Here is a 26,011-nt window from a genome sequence, read left to right as displayed (position 1 = left end):
GTAAATTACTTGTATTACTTAAATTTTTACACACTATTTGTAAATATGCAAATCTTGTTTATCTAATATTGTTTTTTATTGTATTTTATTCATATTGCATTGCATTTTATTTAAGAGTGTTTGTCTTTTTCTTCTGCAATTGAGCGACTGTAACCAAACAATTTCCCTTATGGATCAATCAAGTTTGTCTAAGACTAGTCTAACAGCATCAAGGTTACACACTTTTGTGGGACCTCCTATTGAAAATAGCTGACAAATACTATAATATCTGAGCCTTTCAATGTACTGTATGTGTCACACAGGGAGAGCAAAACACTTTGTTCACTTTGAAAAACAAAACTTTTACTCAATATTTTCTCAGAAGGTATAAATAATGATTTATGATTGATTTATGACTTTATACAAAAATAATACAGCAAATCAGACGTACGAGCGCCCTCCGATCAGATGGCAGTAAGCGGATAACAGTCACAACAAGGACTAAACAAACTAATAATGACCTAATGCTCAACAGGACACACGCGTGTGGAGGCTTGGGTGAGGGCACTGGGATGATCTAATACTGTTATAAGAATGGCTGTTGGGACCCCCAGACTCCCTCCTTTCACTTGGGGGTGGACTCCAATGTGACAAGAGCTGCTCACAACAACAATTTATGTTTTCATTCAAGCTAGGATGCTGGGGGAGAATTGTGAACAATACCAAAACAGCGGAGTCCCATTCCTTGAATTCGGCTTGTGTTTTTTTTTTTGTCTGCAGGCATCTTAAAGCACAACTGCCTTGTTGTTATATATATATATATATATATATATATATATATATATATATATATATATATATATATATATATATATATATATATATATATATACACAGTATATTCATTATTTATAGTCTTGCACAACTTTGCATAGTCCTCTCAAGATTGTCAAAAAATATATCACAGTATGCACACAAGAAAAAAAAAAAACACCTCGCAGGCATTCGTCTTGTCAGCGCCAAAGACAAACACGGAAGACTTTGTGGAGAAGAAGGCAATCACCCGCGAGATCATATTTGTCGGGATTGTCGCACAGTTCAAAGACTTCCGCTTTCAAATGTTTTTTTTTTGTTTGTTTGTTCCTTTGCAAAAAGGGGTCACCAAGGAAATACTGTGTTGAAAATCATCCATCCAGCTTGATCGTGTGACCCTGTTGCTCCTCTTGTTTGTCCACTGACTTCATCATCCATGTTAACATTTACCATGGTTACACTGGGAGGAGGACGAGGAGGGTGGAAAAAATGCACTCCGGTTGCCGGGCAGCGAGGAGGTCAGGTGTACTCGCGCTCACCAAGCTTGAAGGGGACACTGGAAAAAAGAGAAAGAAAGAAAAAAAAGTAGGGCACAGTTACATAAAACAATAAAAGCAGTTTGATCATGTGACACTTCCTGACACACAAAACCTACGCAAACAGCCCTCGCCGCGACACACCTGCCCAAATAAATTCCTCGCCCCTCTCCTCAAAGATTGTTTGTGGAATTTATTTCTGCAGCTGACCTCCGGCGCCGCGGCCCCGCAAACACCTGATAAAAAAGGGTGACCTGGGGCCGAGACCCGACTCATTATGGAGACGCGGAAAGGTGAGCGCGGCAGGCAGAATGGAGGCTTGCTGGGCAAACAGGGAGTGTTGTAAAAAAAAAAAAAAAGCTGGGAAGAACGCTGCGCCTGATAAGGAAATACCTGGGAGGGCCCTGGTGAACTAATTGTTGCTTCAATAAATGTAACGATGCCACGTAGTGCTGTAACGTAGGAAGCACATTGCAGTTTCCCTTACAATACCATCTCATATTCATTATTTTGATGTTTTTTTATTTTGAAGGGCTCACTCACACTACCCCATCACCGCCATCACTTTGTAATACAACACCAGAATACTAGGACTTTACCAACTTTGTGGCTGATTTTGTTCAGTTGTTCTGTTCATACATGCTAGTATGTGTACATTACGTACTAGTGTATACATTAGGGGTGCCATGAGACGATACACGGGATTGGGCCTACAGGAACGAGACGAGATTTTTACTTTTCAGAAAAGTACAATGAAAAAAAAAAAGAGGATATATTGCAATCTGCTAATATAATTTCTACTACCTTACACTCTTCTGCACTCTGTGTGTATGACAAAAGGGCTCACTCCATTCATTCCATTGTTCTATAGAAAGTGCTGAAACGGGTGCACAGAGTGAACCCTGTCATGTTTCGCAGGACAGGAGCGAGTGTTTCCTGTCCTGCGCCCTTATTTTGGCGAGGTGTAGTTCCGGTGTGGTGGAAGTTACAGCCGCTTCATGCCTGGTGTCCGCACAGCTGCGGACAATTTGTATTAGCGGCGGTTAAAAGGCCAGCGCCATCGTATATGCGGCGCTGGTTAGTTGTTTATGTCATGGTTGATGAACCTCGTTGCTCTGCCAGTGCTGTCACCTAGACTTACCATATCAATTACTTTTGAATTGTTTTTCCTTTGTCACTTTTGGTTTTGTTCCTGTTGCCTTGTGCAAATAAAATTATTTTTATTTATGCACTTTGCCGCCTCGTCTCTGCATACCGGGGGTCAAGTCTCCGACAGCAGCAACCCCCGTCGTGACAAACCCCTTCCTGAGAGAAATCTTGTCACGTTTTAATCTCATGCCATATTGTGACACCCCAACTGTAATAATATACATCAATGGCTTTTTAAAAAATATGTTTAAAAAATATATTTTACTATAGCGTGTGCATACTGTATGTTCGAGGATTTAAAAACATTTTTTGAATGTATTTTTAAGTTTTATTCTCTCTTTTTAAAATTTTTTAAATTCTACATATTTAAATTGTACTGTGTACACGTCAATGGATTGCGTTTTTGAAGGGGATTTTATTTTTAATATTTTATCTGCAGCATGCATATGGCAATGGAATGACATTTTTTTAGACTTAAAAAAAATTGTAAAAATACGATTAAAATACTATAAAAACTGCAGTTTATAATGTACATGTCAATGTATTTTTTTTCCATTGTATTTCTTTTTTTAGTGGAAATTAAATTTTAAATATTTTACCTGCAGTGTGCATATGTGAATGGAAATGTATTTATAATATATTATTAATATAGTATTTATGATAAAATATGTATAATAATAAATCTATTTATTATTTATAATATAATATAATGTAATGTAATGTAACGATATGTAATGTAATGTAATGATATGTAATGTTAATATATATATATATATATATAAATTTAATATAAGATAAGATAATGGGAAGACTTGCATATTGTACATCAATGTCAGCGTAATCTACATGGAATAACGGATAAAAATGAGCTGTTCCTGTTGAACACTTCCATCTCACTTAAACACCCACTCGCCCACAGGGATGCTCCCATCACTCATGCCGTGGGCCTCAGTGTGGGAAATTGAGCGTGTGAACACACCGCTGATGATGACGTTTCAGGCAAGAGTGATCGGCAAAGTCGGAAAGAGGAAGCAGTGCAATCAAAAAGAAGAAGAAGAGGCAGAAAGTTGCAGCACCCCCACCACCACTAGTATCACCACCAGTATCACTTGCTCCCTGGCTGGCTGGCTGGCTGTGCTCATCTGCCAGAAAGTGAAATCTCCACCGAGCTTGAGAAGTTTGATTAGAATAGCGAGGCTCATTTCCTGCTGGAAAGGGGGCGGCATCAATGACGGCACGTTCAGCTTGAAGGAGCGAGCGAGGGATTGGAGAAGAAATGGAAGGATGGAGGAGTGTGCCATCTATCCTTTTGCCCCATATTGAGTGCATTTCTTGAGGGGTGACAAAGTCGACTAATAAAACAGTATTTACCCAGGAGAGACTCCCGAGTTGCACCATCTTGTTTACTGGAGCGTCCTAATGTGACAGGAATTACACAAGTCAACACACCACATCATAACACACACAAAGCTCTCTTGGTGCCGTCTACTTCCTGCCGATCCCGTGTGCGGCGTGCAAATACCAGCGTCGTGAGGTGTAGGGGAGCGTGAGGAGGAGCTGGACAGAGGGATGTGTAAGAGGGACTCACCGACTTGCTGGAGGACATGGAGCTGAGTGTGCTGATGCTGTTGGCGTCTGTCACCACCATGGCCGAGGGGAAGCGCGACGGGTGGGAATATTGAGGAGGCTCCTGCTTGTGAGGGTACACTGGGGAGGACAGGCACATGTGAGATGAATGAGTGGGTTTTTGGACATGGACAGAAGTATTGGGTCACACCTTTATCTGTCTCATCAATAAGGGGTACAGTCTGCGAAAGTCCTTTTGACTCTCAATCATCAACGGCATCAGTGATCTCTGACACTTGCTTTAATTATTATTATTATTATTATTATTATTATTATTATTTTGTGAAATTTAAATACATTAAAAATATATTTTTTATTACTTTTGTATGTGTTTCTCTACAACGTATTATTTTAATTGTAATATTTTGTTAAACTATTTAGTTGATATTTAATATTTTTCAGTATTGTAGAAAAAAATTCAATATTTTGGAGCTTGTTATTTTTGTTTATATTATTAAATATATGATTATATATTATATTATTATATATTAACTAACCATCATTTATATAATAAATACCACGAAATTATTGGAAAAAACCCGAAAATATACTACATATTTTTACAATATTTTACTATACTAAAAAATATTTTAAAATAACTTTTGGTATAATGTGTCACTTTCTGTTCTGGTCAAGTATTTTTGTTTTGTTTTATTTTGACATCTTCCTGTTCTTTCCCCTCTGATTGGTGATTCGTTATTAGTGGCATATCTAAGCAGTTTGCCTGCCCATATGAGTCCACAACACGTCACATAACGGCCCGATACTGTGTCCCAATGCTTTTTTTCAGGGTTTATCTGCCACTACTATCCAATGCCAGTGAGAGTTTTAGATGGAATAATAATAACTACAACATAAGAGGGCCGGGTTAGAAAATTTTGCAACAAAATGCAGATTAACGGAAGCTTTTTTGGCCCAGAGTCCAATAATTAGACCCATATAGAGTAGCTTGTACCTAAATAGACCCTATTCATTGACAAGGATATGCATAATATGGCATTTTTGTTGATACTGACTGTGCGAGTGTGTGACGGTGGCCATGAAGGGCTGCTGGCTCATGTGACTGGGCGACTGCTGCATTAGGCTCTGCTGGTGCGGGCTGTGCAACTGCTGGGAGAACTGGACGGGTTGCAGCGCCGCCAGGCTGCCCGCCACGCTGTTTATCACTGGCACCGTCTGAGACTGAGACGTGTTTAAACCTGGCGGCGAAGCGTCATGCGGTCACACAAGGAGAAGACACACAATATGTTGGTTAACACTGCTTGTGGTCAGGATAACATACTCTGTGCGATGGCCATGACTCCAGAAAGAGGCATGATGAGGTTCTGTGTCTGCTGGTGGCTGTGATGGGAACTGTGGATGTTGGTCAGCGTGCTCACTGGGGGTAAGCCTCCGCCCGAACCTGAGATCTGGAACAAGATATGCTAGGAATTCATGTCTTTTTACTAACAACAGCCTGGCATGCACTGACCCGCAACAATAGGCACACCTTGAAACAATTCACATTTTAACCTTTATATAAACTAATCATCTTTATAGATATTCCTAAATCTTGTCATTCACATTTATGTACAACGTTCCCTCACTGCATCGGGGTTCACCTTTCATGGACTCGCTGTTTCGTGGATTTTTTTAGTGCAATTTTAGTACTTTTTTTTTTTTTCAGCTGTTACAGGCAGAGCCTGGACCTTTAAGAAGAATTGCATTGTGGGAAGTTGAGTGCTGTAGTTCTGTGCTTTAGCAGCGGTGGTGTCTCTCTAGTCTCTCTCTTCTGTCTGTAGTGCCCATTGTCTTCTGTGTCCTGACTGGCTGTAGACCACTGTCAATCAATCTCCTTCGTGCCGTCTCTTGTTGTGGTCATGGCTGCAAACTACCTAACCGGGTGAGCTGCTTGCTAACCCACAATACTGTAAACAACAGAAGAAACAGATGAAGCTAACCGCGTGGGATTCTGAATGCTGTATGGCTGAAAGTTTTCTCCTCAACAAAACCCACAATGTCGACGGAACGTTCTGCACCCAAAAGGCAGAGGAAGCCAGCCATCACACAAAAAGTTGGACTTCTGGACATGATGAAGGAAGGCAGAAGTTACGCGGGTGTAGGGCACCATTACGGAATACTGTAAACTAATCTTCGGTTCGTGGAGGACAACAAAAAGGAGTGAAACACCAACAGGAACAATATGTTTTAACAAGCAAACAAAAACGCTACAGTACAGCGGAACTGCGCCAGGACAAAGAGGCACGGTCACAGGAGTGAAATTCATGTGAATCACTTAATAATTTCTTGTGTCCAACCTCACAGGTTGATCATTAAAATTCAAACAAAATTTGAACTTTGAGAAACAAGAGAACAAGAGAAAATGTTCATGCCTGTCTGAGAAAAGTGTATAAAGTGTACGGGGAGGGGGTTTACAGCCTTAAAACATATAAAATAATTGTAAAAAAATATATCTGGCTACTTCTTGGATTTCACTTATTGCGGGCTATTTTGGGAACCTATCCCGCGCGATGCGACTAATTTATGGCTAGCAGAATGACAGTTCCTATGATGCTTAGAGAAAAGATTCAGGAAGTAGTGAAGTGGATGTTAATGTCACGTTTTGAAGTCTTATGCAGCGATCGTGTTTAGATCCAACTCAGATGAAAAAAAGCGTCTCACGTGGAACTCATCGGAACTAAAGAGTGATGCTAGGAACACCGAGTGTCGGTAGGATTGCAAGGTTTATAGTGTGTCTTTCTGTGTAAATATGGACCTGCGACTTATAGACATGTGGGGCTTATATATATATATGCCCAAAATGTTTATTTCTTTTTAAATTTGGTGGGTGCACCTTATATTCCAATTAAGTCCAGAATTTACGGTAGTCACTGAAAAATTAAGGAATATGTAATCAATCAATCAAGCAGGAAGGAGAGACGATGCTGAGAGATGTGTGTGTGTTCTGAGCTGCTGTCTGATGGCCGTGTTCAATAAATAAAGTTGGCAGAAGCAACAGGAGAAGTTTCCTTCTTTGCTTCGGAGCTGAATAACACTGACAAGTTAACAGACTAGTAGCGAACGGAAAAGAAGACGGCTTTGTTTGTGTCGAATACAGAAGATGAGGACTTTGATGGATTTGTGGATGAGGATTGATCAAAAATAATGTGAGTACATTCTAAAATACTTCAATTAAGTACAACCGAACTCAGTTTTGCTCCCGCTGCCGCATGCATGCTAGCGTATGTTTTTTTTTATTGTAGCGTCGCTGGGAGCACGTCCTGTTCCCAGCCTACTTTGCGGTAATGTTTTGGTGCAAATGCTCTTAAAGTTACATGTTTGACCAGGAAATAGCAAGCTCAAAAGAAGACGGCTTTTTTATGTGGAACAACTGACAGTTTGTGTGGATCTTGTGAATGATTGTGACTGAGCTAGGACTCAGTAATTAAAGTCTACACATGACGGCTTCATTGATTGAAAAACAAAACTTTTTCGTGCATGAAGCTTTTACTTGAGTTGGTAATTTGGCCGCTATATGCAGTCAGATATTGACCAAGGGAGACAAAATGGGTGGCTGCTGGCCGCGTTGGACAGGTGACTGCTATACACAGGGTCTATAACATGTAAATTTGCTGCGGGGGATTTTTCCGCGGCTGCTATAGGCAGGTGGCCGTTCTATAAAGGTGGCTGCTAAGACACTAAGACAGGTTTGACTGTATATATATATATATATATATAAATCCCTATGAATTAATCAATAAATAGCATTACATATAAAAAATATACAGTATATATATATGTATACAGTATATGTATAATAATATTGTTTATCTTGTTGACAGGGTATAAATTACAGTGGGCCTCATTACATGTGCTGTGCAGGTGTACCTAGTGTTGTGGACAGTAAGTGTAGATGTTGACTTAGTCCATTTAGGACTGGTCCCTGGCTAACACTCACACTAAGTAAAACACTGATATGGAAGAAGAGGGCGTTAAAAAAATAAAACATACTAAAATTAAAAATTTAAATCTGCAGTGTCATTTTTGTCCTTTTCACGGCGGTCCTACTACTCTTGGATGATAAATGGTTAAATATTTTGGTGGCAATTAAAAGAAAAAATGGAAGGAACTTTGTAAACAGTCAAATAGTTGTCTAGGGTTGTGTTGCATGTCTTCAAAGTGCCTCAGTGCTGTGACTCATCATATGGAAAGTACTGTTGCACCACCTTCCCAACGCTGCACACGAGATTCCTTGTCACAAACCAAATATTAGACCAGGGCAGTGGGGAGAAACAAAAAAAAAAAACATAATCAAATGTATGCGTCATTTATCTGGCAGCGCTCCACTTGGCGTTTAATCAATAAGAAGAGAATGTTTCTTTGTTGGCCCAAAGGACGTGCACGCCCGCTGTCACTGCCACGGTGCACGCTACAGGCCAGCACAGTCTCCAGATCCACAATGTGCTAATTGTTGTCTCCATGGGAGAGGAGGCTTACGCTAAATGCAGGGCTGCTCTTATCTAATCTGAGGGTGACGGGGGCCCCCCCAGGTGTGCTCGCTCACCATCTTGGCGTCAGGTGACAGCAGACTGTGGTTAGGGTCCAGTCCTCCCGGAGAAACCTCCTGGAGCGCCGACTGGGTGGTGGCCATGGCGCTGCTGACGTGATGGCTGATGCTGGTGGAGGATGTGACTTCGCCGGGACCCTGGCTGTATCGCACTGACACACACAAGGAGACAATGTTAGCGACAGATGCCATGGACCGCCGTGACAGCACATGCATTGGCATTGTTTGACGCTTTTTCATAAAAGTTTCACATTATCAGGATATTATCGGTACCCTTGACGTCCCTAAAATAGCACTTGGAATAGCAGTAATGATTTCTACTGTATGACAATACAAGTTTTAATGCATTGTCTTGACAATTGCATTCTGGCTAACTAACTAAGGCAGGGGTGTCCAAAGTGTGGCTTCCAGCTTCTTTTTATTCACCCTCGGTAAATTAATTGATTATTAATGAGATATACATTAGATATTACACTATAAGGATGTCCCAATCCACATTTTTTGGCTTCCAATCCGATCCCATCCAGTAGCGATGTAAAATTAAATTCTTTTTTACAATAATAAGGTTTTGTTACAAACATGAATTTGTGGAATTGAATATGGTTATGAAAATAGGTCTTCAAAGCATTAAAAATAATGCAAGCAAAGTATTGCCGAATGTACTTTTTTATTCCACAGCATGACCAAAAGTATAGTTTGGCTTTTGTAACAAACCTCTGTGAGTCAGGTCCGTAACCCAATAAAAGATCCAATAAAAGTCCATCCAATAAGAGATCAAATTGGAAAAAATGGGCGTGCACAATACATTTAGGGTAGGACTAATCATTTGACATGGTTATAGATCAATGTGTGGTGTGATTTACAATATATGACTTTTTTTTAACAAACTCTCTTCAACTCAATAGAAATTTATTGACGGACCCTAGTATGAACAAACAGCGGTTAGAGCAGCGCTTCCAGTGAGAGCTCCCCGCACCATGACACAGCAGTCCGGGTACAGTGAGGGGGAACTGCCGCTGTAGCTACGGAGCCGAATGTCCAACGTCCGACGCGAAACTAATTTCACCACGGTACCCCACGGACATCCCCACAAACTCACGGATAAGCTCCTCGCACTTGGCCTGTCACCCTCCCTCTGTAACTGGGTGTTTAATTTTCCAACAGGCAGGCCCCAGTCAGTCAGAGTCCACAATCGCACATCCAGCTCAAGAATTGTGAGCACTGGGACCCCACAGGGGTGTGTGCTGAGTCCACTCTTCTACACGCTCTTCACCTATGATTGCGTGGCCTCCTAGAACAACACCAGCATCATTAAATTTGCGGATGACACTACAGTCATCGACCTGATCACTGGTGGTGTTGAAACATCATACAGAAGAGAGGTGGCGGACCTCATAGCTTGGTGTCGTGATAACGATCTCCATCTCAATACAGATAAGACGATGATCATTGACCCAAGAACAGGGGAAAAGGAGCCACATAGACCCCTGTTTATTGATGAGACTGAGGTGGAAAGGGTGAAAACCTTCAAGTTCCTTGGCACATACATCAGCGAGGACCTCACCTGGTCTCACAACACCCAACAAATTATGAAGAAGTCCCAAAGGAGACTGTACTTCCTGAGAAGACTGCGAAAAATTTGGCATGTCCACCAAAATCCTTAGTTGCTTCTCCAGATGCACTATGGAAAGTGTCCTTAGCGCCTCCATCACTGTTTGGTACGGTAACTGTACAACACGTGATAGGAAGGCACTCCAGCGGGTGATCAAGACCTCACAGAACATTGTTGGGGCAGCCCTGCCCTCACTGCAAGACATTTATAAAACTAGAGTCCTACAAAGAACACACAACCTCATCAAGGACAGCACACATCAACAACACTCATTCTTCACACTCCTACCATCAGGCAGATGCTACAGGAGTTTGAAGTCCAGGACCACAAGGCTGGCAAACAGCTTTTACCCACAGGCCATCAGGCTTCTCAACGAAGCACTCACACACGCCGCACGCAACACACACACACACTCATAACACTTTATTTATTTATTTATTTATTTATTGCTATTCATGTCTCTTCTGTTGTTGTTGCTTAATTTATTGGTATTAATGTTTCTTTTGTTCTTATTCATTTTGTGTGTTTTCTTTCTTTTTTTTGGGAGAATGAACAGAACAAGAATTTCATTGCATAGCATAACTACCTGTTTTACTGTGCATATGACAATAAAACTCTTGAATCTTGAAATGTGGAAAATGTTTGGACATCCTTGAAATACGGCATTTAGTGCTACATTCAATAAAACTGGGAAATGTGAATGTTCAAAATGTATCAATACAAGTTCCTATTGCTGTCATTGTACCTCCTACTAGCTTTCAGTGTCCAGTGTTCTTTTCAGCTCGTCAGTACACTTTTGAAGGTCTTCAACCAGCTTTTTCTTTACTTTCCTTATGGATCTCATAATCATTTCAATTTAAATTTTTGTTTTTTGCTTGCGGGGCACCACTTTACAGTTATAAAGTGCTCTGATACTCCCAGTGAATGGAGAAAATTGCTGCTGGAAAGTATTGAGGGAATTGCCTTGTGAGACACCACTCTCTGCTGGCTTCATATCTGTTCCCCTGCAGAAAGCGCCATCATCTATTTGAGGTACCGTTAAGAAAAACACAAGCAGAGAAAAGAAATCAGCAAATCTGTGGGGGTGCGAAAGCTGAACAGGGGTCGACTGTATTGCGATGCCTTGGTTTTTGTTATGAAGTTGTTCCAAAAGTTCGGCAAAAACTGAAACGTACAAAAACAGAGGCAATTTTTCACATGAGAAATACTGCAAATACATTTAATCTGGTCCAGACATCTAAAAATAATAAAACATAGATTTTATTGAGAATAATTATAGTTGTTATAGAAAACAATACAAACTAATATTAACTGATGAATGAATGTAACTGATTGTTGATGTGGAGTCCTGTATGTAATAGTGTTTCTCACCTTCTTTTATCAAATTGCTGGTACTTGCAACTTTCGGCGGTCCCATGGCAGGTTATTTAGCAGTCGCACTCAACAAACAAAAATGCACAGACAGTGAGTCGGCAACACGTAGGGTGCTTTGTTTGGGCACTCCACCGATACAGTACAGGGCAAACAGACTAGTTTGTTACGTGCAATACTGTACGAAAACTGAAACGGTGTACAAAAACTGAGGCTAAGCCCATATCATACAAAAACTGGGGCGTACGAAAACCGAGGCTTGACTGTATTAGGTATTTTAAGCCACTGCTCCTCTTGAGTGTTCACCATAAGGCTCATAGCAATTGAATGACTTCTTTATACATCGTTAACAACCTAGTAAATGACACATTGATAAAGCTTTTGTAAGGGTACCCTTCATGTAACGTGAATTGTTATCATGTGCTAATGTTAGCTTTCAGCTGAGGAAAAAAAATATTCGATTTTGGTAGTCATCATTTTGGATTTAGGTCCAAATCCGAGGAATTTATTGTCTGTTTTTGCCTATTAGACTTCCACAGGTAGGCATTTTTAACATCTACCATCATGCGTCCTCTGTGAACCAGAAAGTTCAAATAGGGCACTAGTTTGACCTTAGAGGGGGTCTATGCTTTACGAAGTCCATAAGAGACCATCCATCCGTAGTAGACTAGCTTATTTCCAAAATGTACTGGTTGCAAAATGCTGCTGTAGAACCTATACTATAGATTGTCGCTCTCCAGTCGTCATCCACTCAGCTCACCTGCTCGTCCTTTGCCTCAGAGTGAGGAAGGACAGAGCAAGCAAACACATTGACCTGTGTCCATTGCTGCTATCTGCTTAGCTCAGCCAAGGACACGCACTGTGCGCCATTACATGCACTTTCCAAAAACTCCCAGCAACATTATTGTCCCCATATTGACAGTGCTGAGTTTTAATACCATGACCAGACTGCTTGCGTTGTCTTATTGGAGGTTTAAAGGAATGCTAGCCCTCCTACCTGAGCAACACCACTGACAATCAGATGCATGTTTGCTGATGCAAGCCCCCTCTGATATCACCAGAGTAAACATTACACAATTACAAGCAATGTCAAACACATTCTAATCCCGTGCTCTCACGCACACACAACGCACACTGTGCCCGTCGCAGAGACGGGTTTTGTTTGCGCTCTAGATCTCCCATCTTCCTGTCCATGACCCAGGTGAGACAGCTGGAACGCCCTAGCGTGGCGAGCGGGGATGCATCGACGCATGCGGACGGGTTGGCGATAAAGAAACGAGGCGAGGTGCTGACACTGAATGACTCATTGATTTTGTGTCGCTGCTGGAAACTGCAGCAGGATGTTTGTGGATGAAAAAGGAGAGCCTCAGGTGGTTTATCTATTCCTGTGAAGCAGACACTCAAGGTGCGATACCTGTTACATACTGGCGTGCACAGTTTGGCCAGGTGTGGGCAGATTACAGCCGTATACAAGAACATTTAACTTGGCCCGGCATACAATGATAAAAACAGGAGTTGCTTAAAAAAGGGTCACGGGAGTATGCTGGAACCCCAGCTGACTTCAGGTGAGAGGCGGGGTATGCTCTGGACTGGTCACCGGCAAAGAAGTCCATATGCACACAGCACATATCCATCCATCTTCTATGCCGCTTATCCTCACTAGGGTTGCGGGTATGCTGGAGCCTATCCCAGCTAACTTTGGGCGAGAGGCGGGGTACACCCTGGACTGGTCACCAGCCAATCACAGACACAATATATAATAAGAATAAACATTTGTTCGAGTGTTGATCATGCTTTTTCTGAAATTTTGTGTGAGGATCTTACTTTGGCATAAAGTTGACCTAAATGGATTTAATCAAATACGGCAATGGTTCCCAAACTTTCCACAGTGGTGTACCCCTTCAGACGTTTGACATTCCTCTTACACACTTAAAAAAAATACACCTTTTTATCTTAATTAACATGGAATATTGAACATAATTAACTGGTTAATCCATTTTATAGTAATTGCGGGTCAAAAATGTGCATTCGGCATGGTCACGTTTTGCTAAAGTTTGACATGAGCACTGTAGACAAGTCATCAGAGATATCTTGTATTCCAGTTTGATGTTGTCATCCTTCCGTATGAGTGGGTTGAATTGAGCTTCACTTTTTTTCCTCCATTCATGATGACTAGGGTTTAAGTCTGCTTATTGATCGAATACCAAACGGAAGGGGGAAGTTAAACAATCACGATAAAGCAGTATCCCAAGTACAATAATACACACAACCAACGATAAAGACTCATTTTTGGGTGGATCCCCACTCACAGTGGCAGGTTTGGAACACCATCCATCCATTTTCTATACCGCTTCTTCCTCATTAGGGTTGCGGGGGCACACTGGAGCCTATCCCAGCTGACTTCAGGTGACAGGCGGGGTACACCCTGGACTGGTCGCCAGCCAATCGCAGGGCACATATAGACAAACAATCACATTCATACCTATGGGCAATTTAGAGTCACCAATTAACCTCACCTGCATGTTTTTGGAATGTGGGAGGAAGCCGTAGTACCCGGAGAAAACCCACACGAACTTGCAAACTCCACACAGAAATGCCCAGGGAAGAATCGAACCCAGGTCTTCCCGATCTCCAAGCTGTTATTGTGTTGGCCAACGTGCTAACCACTAGACCACCGCGCAGCCCTTTTGAATGAAATCTTCAAAGTTAAACACTCTTAATGCACAAACTAATTATCAAACGTACTTATTTGTTCATATGATGCACACAGAGCAATGACAACAACTTCATGCTCTGTCTCCTTTCTGCTCCGTTCTTCATGTGCTCTGAGGCGTTCAGGCGCACTCGTAATTGCGAGTGTTAAGCGCTGGGGTACTTTGGGAACTTCGAAATACGCAGTATGACAATCAACCTAAGATTTGTGGATCATTTCAAAGTAGCCCTACTATTTTTTTTTAAACAAATTACAGTGAGTTCTGCCTCCAAACCAACTACAGTCAAACCTGTCTATAGCGGCCACTAAAGGGAAATGGCAAAAGTGGCCACTATAGGCAGGTGGCCGTTATAGACAGGTTGGCGGCCATTTTGAATTTGTGCATGCACATATTAACATGTCTGTGATTAGAAGCTTGTTGTCTTTGCAGATACATATAATACATGTAATACTGTTACATGTTGACCAGTAGAGGGCACTGTGGGACTGCGGATAAAAGTTGCAAAGAACAACTAGACTTGTTATTCTACACCACCCACAGAACAAAGCTGTGCTACTATACAGTATATACGGCAGAGTGTCATTACAGCTTTAGTTCATCAGGAAGTGACGGGAAGTGACGGCGCGATGTCACGAGAAGGAGAGCTAGGCTGAGTGCTAGCTGTGAGTGTCGAGAGAGTTGGGAAGTGTGTGGATGTTGGCGTGGATGTAAAGTCCTGCAGTGTTCTCCGCTGTTAATAAAGCGATTAAAGTGCATCGGCAACGTGAGTCTCTCCTTCCCCACAACAAGGGGCATTACAGTATTGACCAGTGCACATTGTCTCCCACCAGGAAAAAAAACAGTGTCACTGTGTGCAACAAGCTCCAAAGAAGACGGCTTTTTTTTATGTCGAACAACTGACAGTTTGTGTGGATCTTATGAATGATTGTGACTGAGCTACGACTCAGTAATTAAAGTCTACACACGACGGCTTCATTGATTAAAAAACAAATCTTTTTCGTGCATGAAGCTTCTGCTTGAGTCGGTATTTTGGCCGCTATATGCGGTCAGATATTGACCAAGGGATACAAAATGGGTGGCCGCTGGCCGCATTAGACAGGTGACCGCTATACACAGGGTCCATAACACGCAAATTTTCTGCGGGGGATTTTTTTTTTCAGTGGCCGCTATAGGCAGGTGGCCGTTCTATACAGGTGGCCGCTAAGACAGGTTTGACTGTATGTATTTTCATGTTATAAATACACTTTAATTTAATATCAATCATCAAATCTGCTTTTTATTTTAGTATTATATTTCTACATTATATATTTTATATCTATTTTCAATTGCAATTATATTTGTTGGACTCATTTCTTTTCTTTTGCGCACCTTACTGTAGTAGACACAAACTTAACTCACTTTTGCCTTTAGCATCGCTGAAAGCTACCTTAGCAGGTGTAAAAATACCACCTGTCTTTATTTTTTTCAAGCTTCTGCGCCTCTGCAGAAAACACATAAGCAGTTGTAAAAAGCTCCAAATTACATTTATTAGTTCCAAAAAATGTAATTTGGAACAAGTTGCATACAGTTTGGTTACAAATATAGTTCACAGAAGACATCGCTGAAGCCAGTGAGTGTGTGAGTTGCATTTATGTTAGCTTAACTGCTACTATGACTTGAGCACTTGAATACAATGTTAGAATATAAGGGGAAAAAATCACATAGTAAACAGCTACACAAACAGTCTGCATCTTCAACCGTCAAATTAGAGGCAAACCAGCCATTTAACCTTGATTTATATTCGTCCTCCATTTTGTCCGGCCCTCCCGACTTCATATTGTCTCCGCAACATACTCGTGGCCCCGCAACACTCCGCCGGGCATTGTAAACACAGCCGCAAGACAATAAAGAACTCCATTGGACTCATGACCCCCGTGGCCACACAATGGAAGGGTGCTCATAAAACGGCAGTTATCTTGACCTCTTAAAGCATCAGAGGGAGAAAAGGATGCTATTCAGGCCCCGTTTTGTTTTTCTGGTCATAATTCTAACTGCTGGGACAACTTCTAAAATGTGTTTAAAGGCTGTGAGTGGAGACACTAGAAGTTTAAATTTGGAGGTTTGGTTTAAAAAAAAAGTGTCGTTCAAAGAGCAGAAGGAGAGCAGGGGGAGGACGAAAACTTTAAGGAGGGATGTGGTGGCGAGAGAGTGGAGCAGCTTAAAGGCCTCCAGCTCCCTGTGTGAGCCATGTAATATCAAAGCCTGCCTCCCCAACCCCAGGCCGGCCTCATTGTCGCGGGCCTGCATATGACAGACCTCCTGGGTTTCTGCAGGACGTACCCCGTCCTCTTTTTGCAGTGCCGGGCCATCTTTTGTAAATGTAACTAGCCCTGAGGTGACTGAGAGCAGGTGGGCTGCCCACGGATCTCGCCCTCTCACCCTGCTGCAGGATCCGAGCGTGCGGATTCTGAAAGCTTACACTGCGCCCACTCGGTTTGGCTGCATTTTGACGCTAGAAAATCCAGCTGTTCTTCAAATGTTAAGTTGCTATGGTGCCAGAGAGGGAGCTTAAGTGAAATGAATGTGTTTGTGGAGATTCACACCTCATTGTGAGATGCCCTAAACTAGATGGATGACTTAATTAACCTCAGTCAACACAATTAGCTGGAGACAGTGTGCATCATAAGGACACACAGCACTCTCAATGCATGTGTCCAAAGGCAGACTATAGCCTGGATGGCCACTTTATTAGGTACACATTTCAATGGGATTCAATACTGTATGTGACACATTCTTCAAACCTGCTGACTAAAAAGGGAATGAACATCTTAACACTTAAAAATGTAGGTTTTTCCTCCAGAGAAACTGCAGTGTTCTAAAACTTTTGAGCAGTAGTGTATCAGTGATAACTATCATGACGATGGGACACCACACGATGTAATTAACTTAATAACGACTTATTCACGTGGAGCAATTTGACCCCATAACTATAACCTAGCTTCTTGCTGGTTTGTATTAGAAGCACAACAGACGGCGTTCAAGGCACTTCCCACGCTAATGATGATGGCAGCGGACATGAAAAGTAACAATTGTTATTGGATTTCCAAAGTTCCTGTACTTGGTCAGGGTTATCTGTGTAGCAGAAATAGTGAGCGTATTTTGTAAGCAGCACATCTGTAATGAATTCCAACGCAAATCATTTTACAGGCTGCAATTATGTTCATATGAGAGCCATTCAATTAAACCAGAATATTTTGTGTGCTTTTTTTTTTTACCCCAATATCCAGAATTCAAGAAAAGACCAAACAGTATCCTGGATTAATTCTATCATAACTATACCTAAATAATAATATAATAACAATAATAGAATACAAATTCCTTGTAAAGCTCTGTGCAGGTGTTATGTTTGTAAAGGCCAATCATTTTGCATTCAATTGTGCAGGTGTCCCTCCTGACACAACTAGAGTACATCGCACTGTTTGACTATCTATTCACATGTCATCCACTTATTTCACGGAGCAATTCACAATCAATACAAACTGCCGAAGTGAGAGCAGAATTCTTTTATCCGACCCTGCGATGACCTTTCTTGTATGACTAAAGGTACCACAGTGGCGATGGAGGCTCAAGAAAGGGGGAATTAGCATCTCTCCATCTCTCTTTCTATTGGTGAGCAAAGGGTCATCAGTCCTGTCTGGCCAAAAAAGAGCCAATACCCCAGTGGACAGCTCCTGCTGCTCCAAGTCTGCAACCAGCCACTGCTACTACACTACAGCCCATAAAGGTAAGGGGGGATGTAAAAAGTGTCCCCTCCTTAAGGGCCCAGCAGAGATAAATGAACCTAGTTTGCAACCACTGCAGTCTTCTAATACAGCAGACAATGGGGACCCCCGCCGAGGAGCGGTATAGAGAGTAGAAGTCCGAGGAGCCCCTTATCAAAGGCCTGGGAGATGTAGTACCAAAGGATTTTAATTGTCCATTAAGCATGCATAATACAGGCCGTGCCCTAGCAACGCAATGAGACACCCCGCCGGGGTATTATTGTCCAGCCTGGGCTGACACTGAAAAACAGCTGATGCTGTCGGCAGGACGCCAGCAGAACACCTTGTAAGCAGCCAGCTGAGACCCTTCCGTCCTTCCAAACTGGAGGTCATAGCCTGGTCAGGTGTTCCGAGCGACGGCGGTGCAACAACAGAGAGCTCGAGCAAACAGACGATCCGCAAGTGGTTTATCATCAGGTAAAAAGAGCAAGCCAAGGCAAACAGTTTGTTTTCCCTACAAAGCTCGCATCGTGTTCGGACACGGGTGGACACAATAGGCCGTGAGCCGTCCTCACCGATCCCACTTTTATGGAGGGTGAGTGATGGCATGGAGGATAAAGCTCGGCGAGGCCTATCAGCTTTGTTGTTATGTCGTATACGACACCAGGTAGACTCTGTCAACACTAATTACTCCCAATGCAAACACCAGGTCGGGGTGAAATGGTCACAGCAATACCTCGCTGCAGTTTCCTCGTTTTGGCAACGCCTCCGAACGGAGTCATTAGCAACAGGCACAGGAGGAGGAAATGCGGAAATAAGGGCGTTATGTGGTGGTAACCTGGCCCAGCCCTGCTCAACCCCACCCCCTCCTCCTCCTTTAACCATCCCCTGACCCTGGCCTGACCCAAAACCTGTCACGGGATGGCCGCCCTTTGTGTCATGCTTCTCCATGCTGACTTTGGAGTGGAGATTGCAGGTACAATGTGGATTGTTCTCAGTGTGTTTTCAAAGATCAGAATAACAATGGCATTTGCTCAGCTCACTCACTCACGCTCATTGATCACTTGTCCTCTCTTTCTACGCGTCCCTGATCGCATCAACGCAGCCTCCCCGAGTGCGTTCTGGCTGATACCTGCCGCAGCTTCTCTTGGAACTTTGATTTCAGGAAGTGGACCAATTGGCCATCATGCAATGAGCCCCAAGAGAAGAGCTATCGCTTTTTGTCTTCCTGCTTACTGTCACTGTCCTTTCCCTGCATTGTGGGGCAGCATAGCCTGCTGACCCATGTTCAAATCTACGCATGAAAGTTTTTTATTGGGCTTGGAAGCGTAAATGATTGTGTCATCACGAGTTCTGCCTAGCAACAAGTGACCAGTTGTTGTGCAAAAAAAATCTTACGGGCAAATGCTGGCGTGCTTTGATGTTGCTGTCACAGGAATAACAGTGCATGATAAGGTGCTTGCATCAGTTATATGAATGAATAAAAGACAAAACGTAAACCAATATTAACCAGTATTTCATCAAGATACCTGCTTCACTGAACTCAGGAAAATGTAATAAGAAGATATTATATACAAAGTTTCAACAGTGTTTTGTCAAGAGAGCACATGATATGCTGTTTGCTTCACTGAATCCAGAAAAACAAATAAGAAGATAGTGGACCCAAAAATTCGACAAATCTGCAGATGTCACAAAAACAAAAGAATTTAGTCGTGATACTGCATTATATGCTGCTTGCCTCACTAAACTCGAGTAAAATGAATAAGAAGACATTAAATGCAATATTTCAACCAATGTGCAGATGTCAGAGAAATAAGAGTATTTCGTCAGGATAGTGCATTATATGCTGTTTGCTCCACTGAACTCAGGAAAATGTAATAAGAAGATATTAGACACAAAATTTCAACAAATCCGCAGATGTGACGGAAACAAGATCATTTAGTCACGATAGTGCATGACACGATGCTTGCCTCACTAAACTCAAGTAAAATGAATAAGATGATATTAAATGCAAAATTTCAACCAATCGCCAGATGTCACAGAAATGACAGTATTTTGATAGTGCATGATATACTGTCTGCTTCACTGAACTCGGAAAAAATGAAGACAGTCGACCCAAAAATTCGACAAATCTGCAGATGTCCGGGAAACAAGATTATTTAGTCATGATAGTGCATGATATGCTGCTTGCCTCACTAAACTCAAGTAAAATGAAAAAGAAGACATTACATGCAACATTTCAACTAATGTGCAGATGTCAGAGAAATAAAAGTGTTTCGTCAAGATAGAGCATGATATGCTGTGTGCTTCTCTAGCCTCAGAAAAAAATGAATAAGAAGATAGTAGGCTCAAAATGTAGAAAATTCTGCCAATGTTATGGAAACAAGAGTATTTATTTGCAGACAGGTTTATATTTTTGATGCACTTCCATTTAACACAGATTAACACACAACACGCACAAAAATGGAACTGAGCAGCACTTTTGCTGAGCACAAAGTGACACGCTAGTTTTGATCTTACTTGGTGGTGAAGTGCTGGTCTGCGGGTGATGTGGCGAGCCGTGGGACAGCAGAGGGTTGATGCTGTGCGTGGGAGTACTGTAGGCGTCCATGGCCAGCTTCTGCCGGAAGGCCTCCTCCTTGCGTCGGTTGGCAAACCAGTTGTACACGCGCACCTCTGTGACCAGGTTGGAGCCCAGTCCTTGGGCTTTGGAGGGCGACACGCCCCTCTGGAGACATTCGGCTCTAGAGGAGAAGTGGGGAAAAATTCATTAAACATAACAGAGCCCACATGATCCAAGAGTGCTCTGGTAGTTCACCAACCTGTTGCACTCCTCCACCAGAGCCTCCCTCTCCTCTTTGCTGGGATTTTTCTGCCTCTCGTAGGCCTGGTAGAGGATCTGCTGCGACGCAGGCCCCCATTTGAAACGGTTACGTCTCATTTTCTTGCAGGAGGGCTCGCTGCCGACCTCATCGCCGGGCTGACCCATGCCCTGACCGGATGGGTTGAACTCTGGGAAAAAAAACACCGGATCCTGATTGCCTTTGTCTGTCATATTGCTGCCAGAACCTTGAACTGCCTGGTTGAACTCTGCAAAAATAGGAAAAAAAGCATGTTTGTTACAACTATGGAAAGAGTTGTGCAATGTTTGTGTTGTCAAGGAACACGGTCTAAGAAAATACAATAGCAAAACAATACACTAGACTTGTGCAAAAGTCTTAGTCCACCATTAGATTTACTGTTTTATGATAGCTATCGTAACCGTATACAACAACAGTGCCACTCAGTAGAAGCATTGACCTCTGTTTGCTAGTTAGCAGGTTACTTTCTGGTTCGAAGGGAGGGTGACTTTTCTCTTGACTCAAAATGTCATTAAATCTAGTCATGCCACAGAAATGAGCATTTAGTCTCAAAAGTGCATGATAAGCTGCTTGCATCGACCTCATCTGACATTTGGGTTTGTTAGTTAGCAGGTTACTTCTTGGTTTGAAGGAGGGTAACTGTTCCATTGACTCAGAATTTCATATCTCGAAATGTCACGCAAATAAGAGTATTTTGTTACAGCAGTGCATGATATGCTGCTTGCCAAGCCTGCTGAACTCCGGAAGAAGACATTATTTCAAATATTTTGCAGATATGCAACTTTGTCCAATCTCCACAGCTTTCCTGCACATTTTGTCCAATCGTTGTCATAATTTATCCCTCGAACGTGCACGTCAACTGTCTGACCGATCAAATGTGTCCCTGCATCTCCCATCCACGTCCTCACTTCCTTGTTTACAATGACACAGATGTGAATGTGTAATGGTAACCTCTCACTGTCCCTCATTTACCAACAAAAATCACCGCTACAGATCACTAATTATCATTAAATTTGCTAGAATCGCATGCTTTCCAGGGTTAAGGTTACAAAGAACACTTCAAACACTAATAACAAATTCAGAAATTACAAGCTGATGCAATGTTATTGAAAAAATATGACTCAAAACATCACAACTTTGACTGCAACTTTTTGAAAAAGCTGCTATAAAATCAGACATTTTAGGCCAGAACAAAAAAAAAGCCTGCAAAATCCTGGAGGGACTGATAAGCATTGTAGTAATCAGGGTATTGCATGAGAGGCTGATTGCCATCCTGCTTAAATCAGGCAGAAGACATTCGATGCAAGGTGTCAACAAATCTGCAGATGTCACAGAAGTAAGACCGTTATAGTAGTCAGGATAGTGCATGAGAAGCTGCTTGCCCAGATCACAATGGACATTTGTGTTTATTAGTTGTCAGGCTATTCTTGGTTCATAGAGGGGGGGCTAATTCCATTGACCCTAAACGTTATCAAATATGCACACGTGTATGGCAAAAAGACTATTTAGTCACGATAGCGATGATATGCTGCTCACTAAGCCCGCTGAACTCAGTAAGAAGACATCAGGCATAAAATTTCAACAAATCTGCAGATATCGCTGAAATATCAAATATCAAATTCCGAAAGTGCATGATAAGCTGATTTCCCCGGCCTCATTTGACGTTTGTGTTTGCTAGTAAGTAGGTTACCTCCTGGTTCGAAGAAGGGCGACTCTTCCATTGAATCAAAATGCCATTAAATTTCAAGCTGCACCTCAAGAAGTGCTTCTTAGTCCTGATATTGTATGATATGCTGCATGCCAAGCCCGCTGATCTCATGAACAAAAAGTCACAAAAATAATAATATTTATTGTAGCCACTGTAGTGCACTGTAGGTCAACAAAGGTCAACAAAGCTAGTGGTGGCCAAGACTTTTGCACCGTAATAGTACAAAATTATAATAAAAGTAAAAAAAATAAAAAATAAAAAAAAAAGTCCAAGGAAGATGTAATATTTCAAGCCATATTAGAGAAATGTAACAGTCTTGAAGGACGGTTGGGGCTTTAGGGCCGTATTGGGCCTTTTGCGTGCTCTCATAGCAGGTGTGCATGCATGCAGACATGACTAAAAAGCCAACTTACGTCTGAGGATCTCCCGCTGCTTGCGCACATACCAAGTGTAGAGGGCCGCTCTCTTTTGCGTCTTCATGGGCGTACCCTTGTTGAGGTGCTGGGAGAGGTGCGACTGGTTGAGCCCGGTGATGTCCACCACCTCCCTCTGGGGAATATTGTGCTGCTGCATGTAACCTTTGATCATGCGGGCAGCCCGCCATGGATCCTCTCTGTACCAGTTTGAGATAAAAGTGGAAAAACACAACATGGAATCAACTACAGTACGTGTATCTTTAAACATGGTGGATATACTCTTCACCCACATACATTATAAAAAGTTGTATTTCTATGAATCATGTGGCCTGTTTGCATGAAAATAAGGCCTAAACACTTGTGTTTATCACAGCTGCAGCCACTTGAATATTGCTAATATTTCCCCAGGTGAGTTCAAGTGCTGGAAAACTTTGGACTTTACAGTATTTGTTTGGAAAGAGCATAAAAATGCAGTACTTGACAGACATTTTGCACTTTTGTAATAAATCGAGTTTGACAGGTGGAAAATGTATCACTTTTTCTTAATGTTAGTTTAAAAATAGTAATAATAAACCTAGCATTTTAAGGACACACAAAGGCAAAGCAATTAATATTTTAAATCACTGAATTTACAGAAAGGTTTGAGTGACACGTCATCAAGCAAGAAAAACACGAATGTCACTCAGACGAACAAAAGTTAAATCATGGAACGAACACAAACTTAGGGGAAAAACAGCCCAAAACGTCTCACCTGTACCAGCCGCATTTTCGTCAATTTTGAACAAAAATAAAAATAAGAAAACAAGCAGGAGAAGCTCCCGTGAATTAATATTCGCGACTCAGGCGCGCGTCTGTTTGTTTTGGAGAATGTGGAGGCCCGCATGGAAGTGTGCTGCTTAAGTGGGAGATGTTAGTTTATAACTTTTGACAATGAATAACCAGATCGCCATTCAAGTCTAATCGCACGACACTGTGTATCTTTCAGTTGATGATTTATAGAATAAAATTAATAATAACTCAGCTACACGTGGTTTAGTTGTGGGGATTCTTTCCGGTGACGAGACACCCCCACTGCCACCACTCGAATAGTATTTTTTTTTTAAAGAAGGAAAATGTCTATTAAAAATGATTATTGACGTTATTATTGCCGTGCTGTTTTGGTCCTAAATGAGTAACGTGAAGTTCTAACACACTTCCTCTTTAATTTCAATTTTTGTAATGTTATTTTCTGTACTTTATAATCAATGTAGCAAATAAATAAAGTATGGATAATTAGTGATAATTCGTTCGAAACCGTGTGGGCTATCAGGCCCGTGACCTAGATATTAAATATCACGACTTCTTCAATAGCTTAGAAATTCAACCAAAAATAAAATAATAGAGACGTCTTATTTTGCGCAGACAAATGTTAGCATTGAAAAAAAAGATAGAATCTGATTATTATTTTGTCAATTTAGTGAAGAGCAAAGTGCAAGAGAGAGAACTCACGCCAACATGCGCTCCACCTCGGCCCGCTGCTCGGCGGCCTCCTCCGTGTTGAGAGACTGGAGTTCCTTGAGGATGGGCGGCGTATCGTAGTCGTCGCCGTCCTCGGAGCCCTCGTCCCCGGACAGCTTGGCCTTGCCGTGGCCGTTGGTGAGCGTGTGGAAGACGGGCTTTGAGTCGCACTCGGCTCCGCTGCCCTTGTGCGAGGGCGACAGGGGCAAGCTCTCCAGTTTGACCCCGAAGCCGGCTGCCGGGATGTGAGGGTCCATGTCGTCCAGCGCTTGGATCAGAACCTCCCTGGTGACCCCGGAGTCCAGCAGAGCGCTGAGGAGCTCCTGCTGCAGGGATGTCAGCTTAGAGACCATTTTGGAGAACATTAAAAACACAGCATAGGCCTAACGAGAAGGGGGAGGGGGCGCAGGGGGGAAGTAGAAAAATAATAAGTTCCGTTTGGGCTCTGCAGGTCCAGTGTGGTGAGGAGCAGAGTGGTGCTGACACTTGTTTTAGAGGCCAGTGGAGGGGAGGAGGATAGTCGTACTATGCCATGATGCTGCTCCAGTGCTGGGAGATATAAAAGATGGTAATGAGTGGGCTGGCTGATGGCTCTTTATGTAAATCCAGCCCCAAGAAGGCCCTCTCTGGGCCAAGGTGTGTTTACACTGCACTGCTGCTGCTTTTATTGGCTTCGCTTATCAGCAAAACTTTCATGGACTTTGGACCGGCTTGTATATGTGCCATAAAGAGTTGGAAGAAAGGCCAACAGCAGCAGCGGCGGCGATGCGACCCACTACCACCACCGTCGACATACATGGCAGGGCCTTGTTCTGAATAATCTGAATATAACAGATGTATAGGTGTATAAACCTTTCCCAATGAGTGCTGCATACTGAAAAACCAAATGACGCTATATAGCTTACTGTACGCATTTTGTTTTGTAAAAAGTTTTAAAAACATTCTAGTTTTGTGTTTTATGAGTTATTAATATCAACATTTGAGCCTTTTCTCTTCAAATTGTGCAGTTTTGCTCTATTTTGCCAATTTTTGCTCGTAAAAAAAAAAAAAAAATCTATATTCCTACAACGTGTCACAGGCCACAAATGGCTCCTGGATGCATTTATGACACCCCTGATCAACAATGTTAATTATACTCATCTGTCTGGGGGATCATTAATTACTGCTTATCATCATGTTGGCAACTGTTTTTATCAAAATTAGAAACAAAATGTACATTTTTGTGTGTGGACCAAAATAAATGGCATCTTACACTGTGCGAGTATACACCGAATGAATATCTTTGAAAAGTTGATGTGTTTTAGTAGTTCAAATTCAACAAGTGAAACTCTTATAATCAGGTGAAATATTTCAAGAATTCATGTCATAATAAATGGTATGATTATAGCTCACAACTAATGAAAGAAAAAAGTGACAAATGGTCAATATTGTAAACTACAAACG

General features: G+C 42.1%; 1 protein-coding gene across 1 annotated transcript; it reads right to left on the bottom strand.

The window, feature by feature from the left end:
• Nucleotides 1-880: 880 nt before the first annotated feature.
• hnf1ba (HNF1 homeobox Ba) lies at nucleotides 881-25,151 on the bottom strand. Its single transcript, XM_054795206.1, has 10 exons — nucleotides 24,560-25,151; nucleotides 23,069-23,268; nucleotides 20,909-21,176; nucleotides 20,607-20,830; nucleotides 8,647-8,801; nucleotides 5,386-5,512; nucleotides 5,120-5,302; nucleotides 4,066-4,184; nucleotides 3,849-3,893; nucleotides 881-1,348 (listed from the first exon to the last, which is right to left on the bottom strand). The coding sequence occupies exons 1-10, from the start codon at nucleotides 24,931-24,933 to the stop codon at nucleotides 1,328-1,330; spliced, it is 1,716 nt and encodes a 571-aa protein (XP_054651181.1). The 5' UTR covers nucleotides 24,934-25,151; the 3' UTR covers nucleotides 881-1,327.
• Between the last annotated feature and the right edge of the window lie 860 nt (nucleotides 25,152-26,011).

This window comes from Dunckerocampus dactyliophorus, chromosome 12, assembly GCF_027744805.1.
Source record: "Dunckerocampus dactyliophorus isolate RoL2022-P2 chromosome 12, RoL_Ddac_1.1, whole genome shotgun sequence".
NCBI lineage: Eukaryota > Metazoa > Chordata > Actinopteri > Syngnathiformes > Syngnathidae > Dunckerocampus > Dunckerocampus dactyliophorus.
This window is presented reverse-complemented; position numbering and strand designations above follow the sequence as displayed.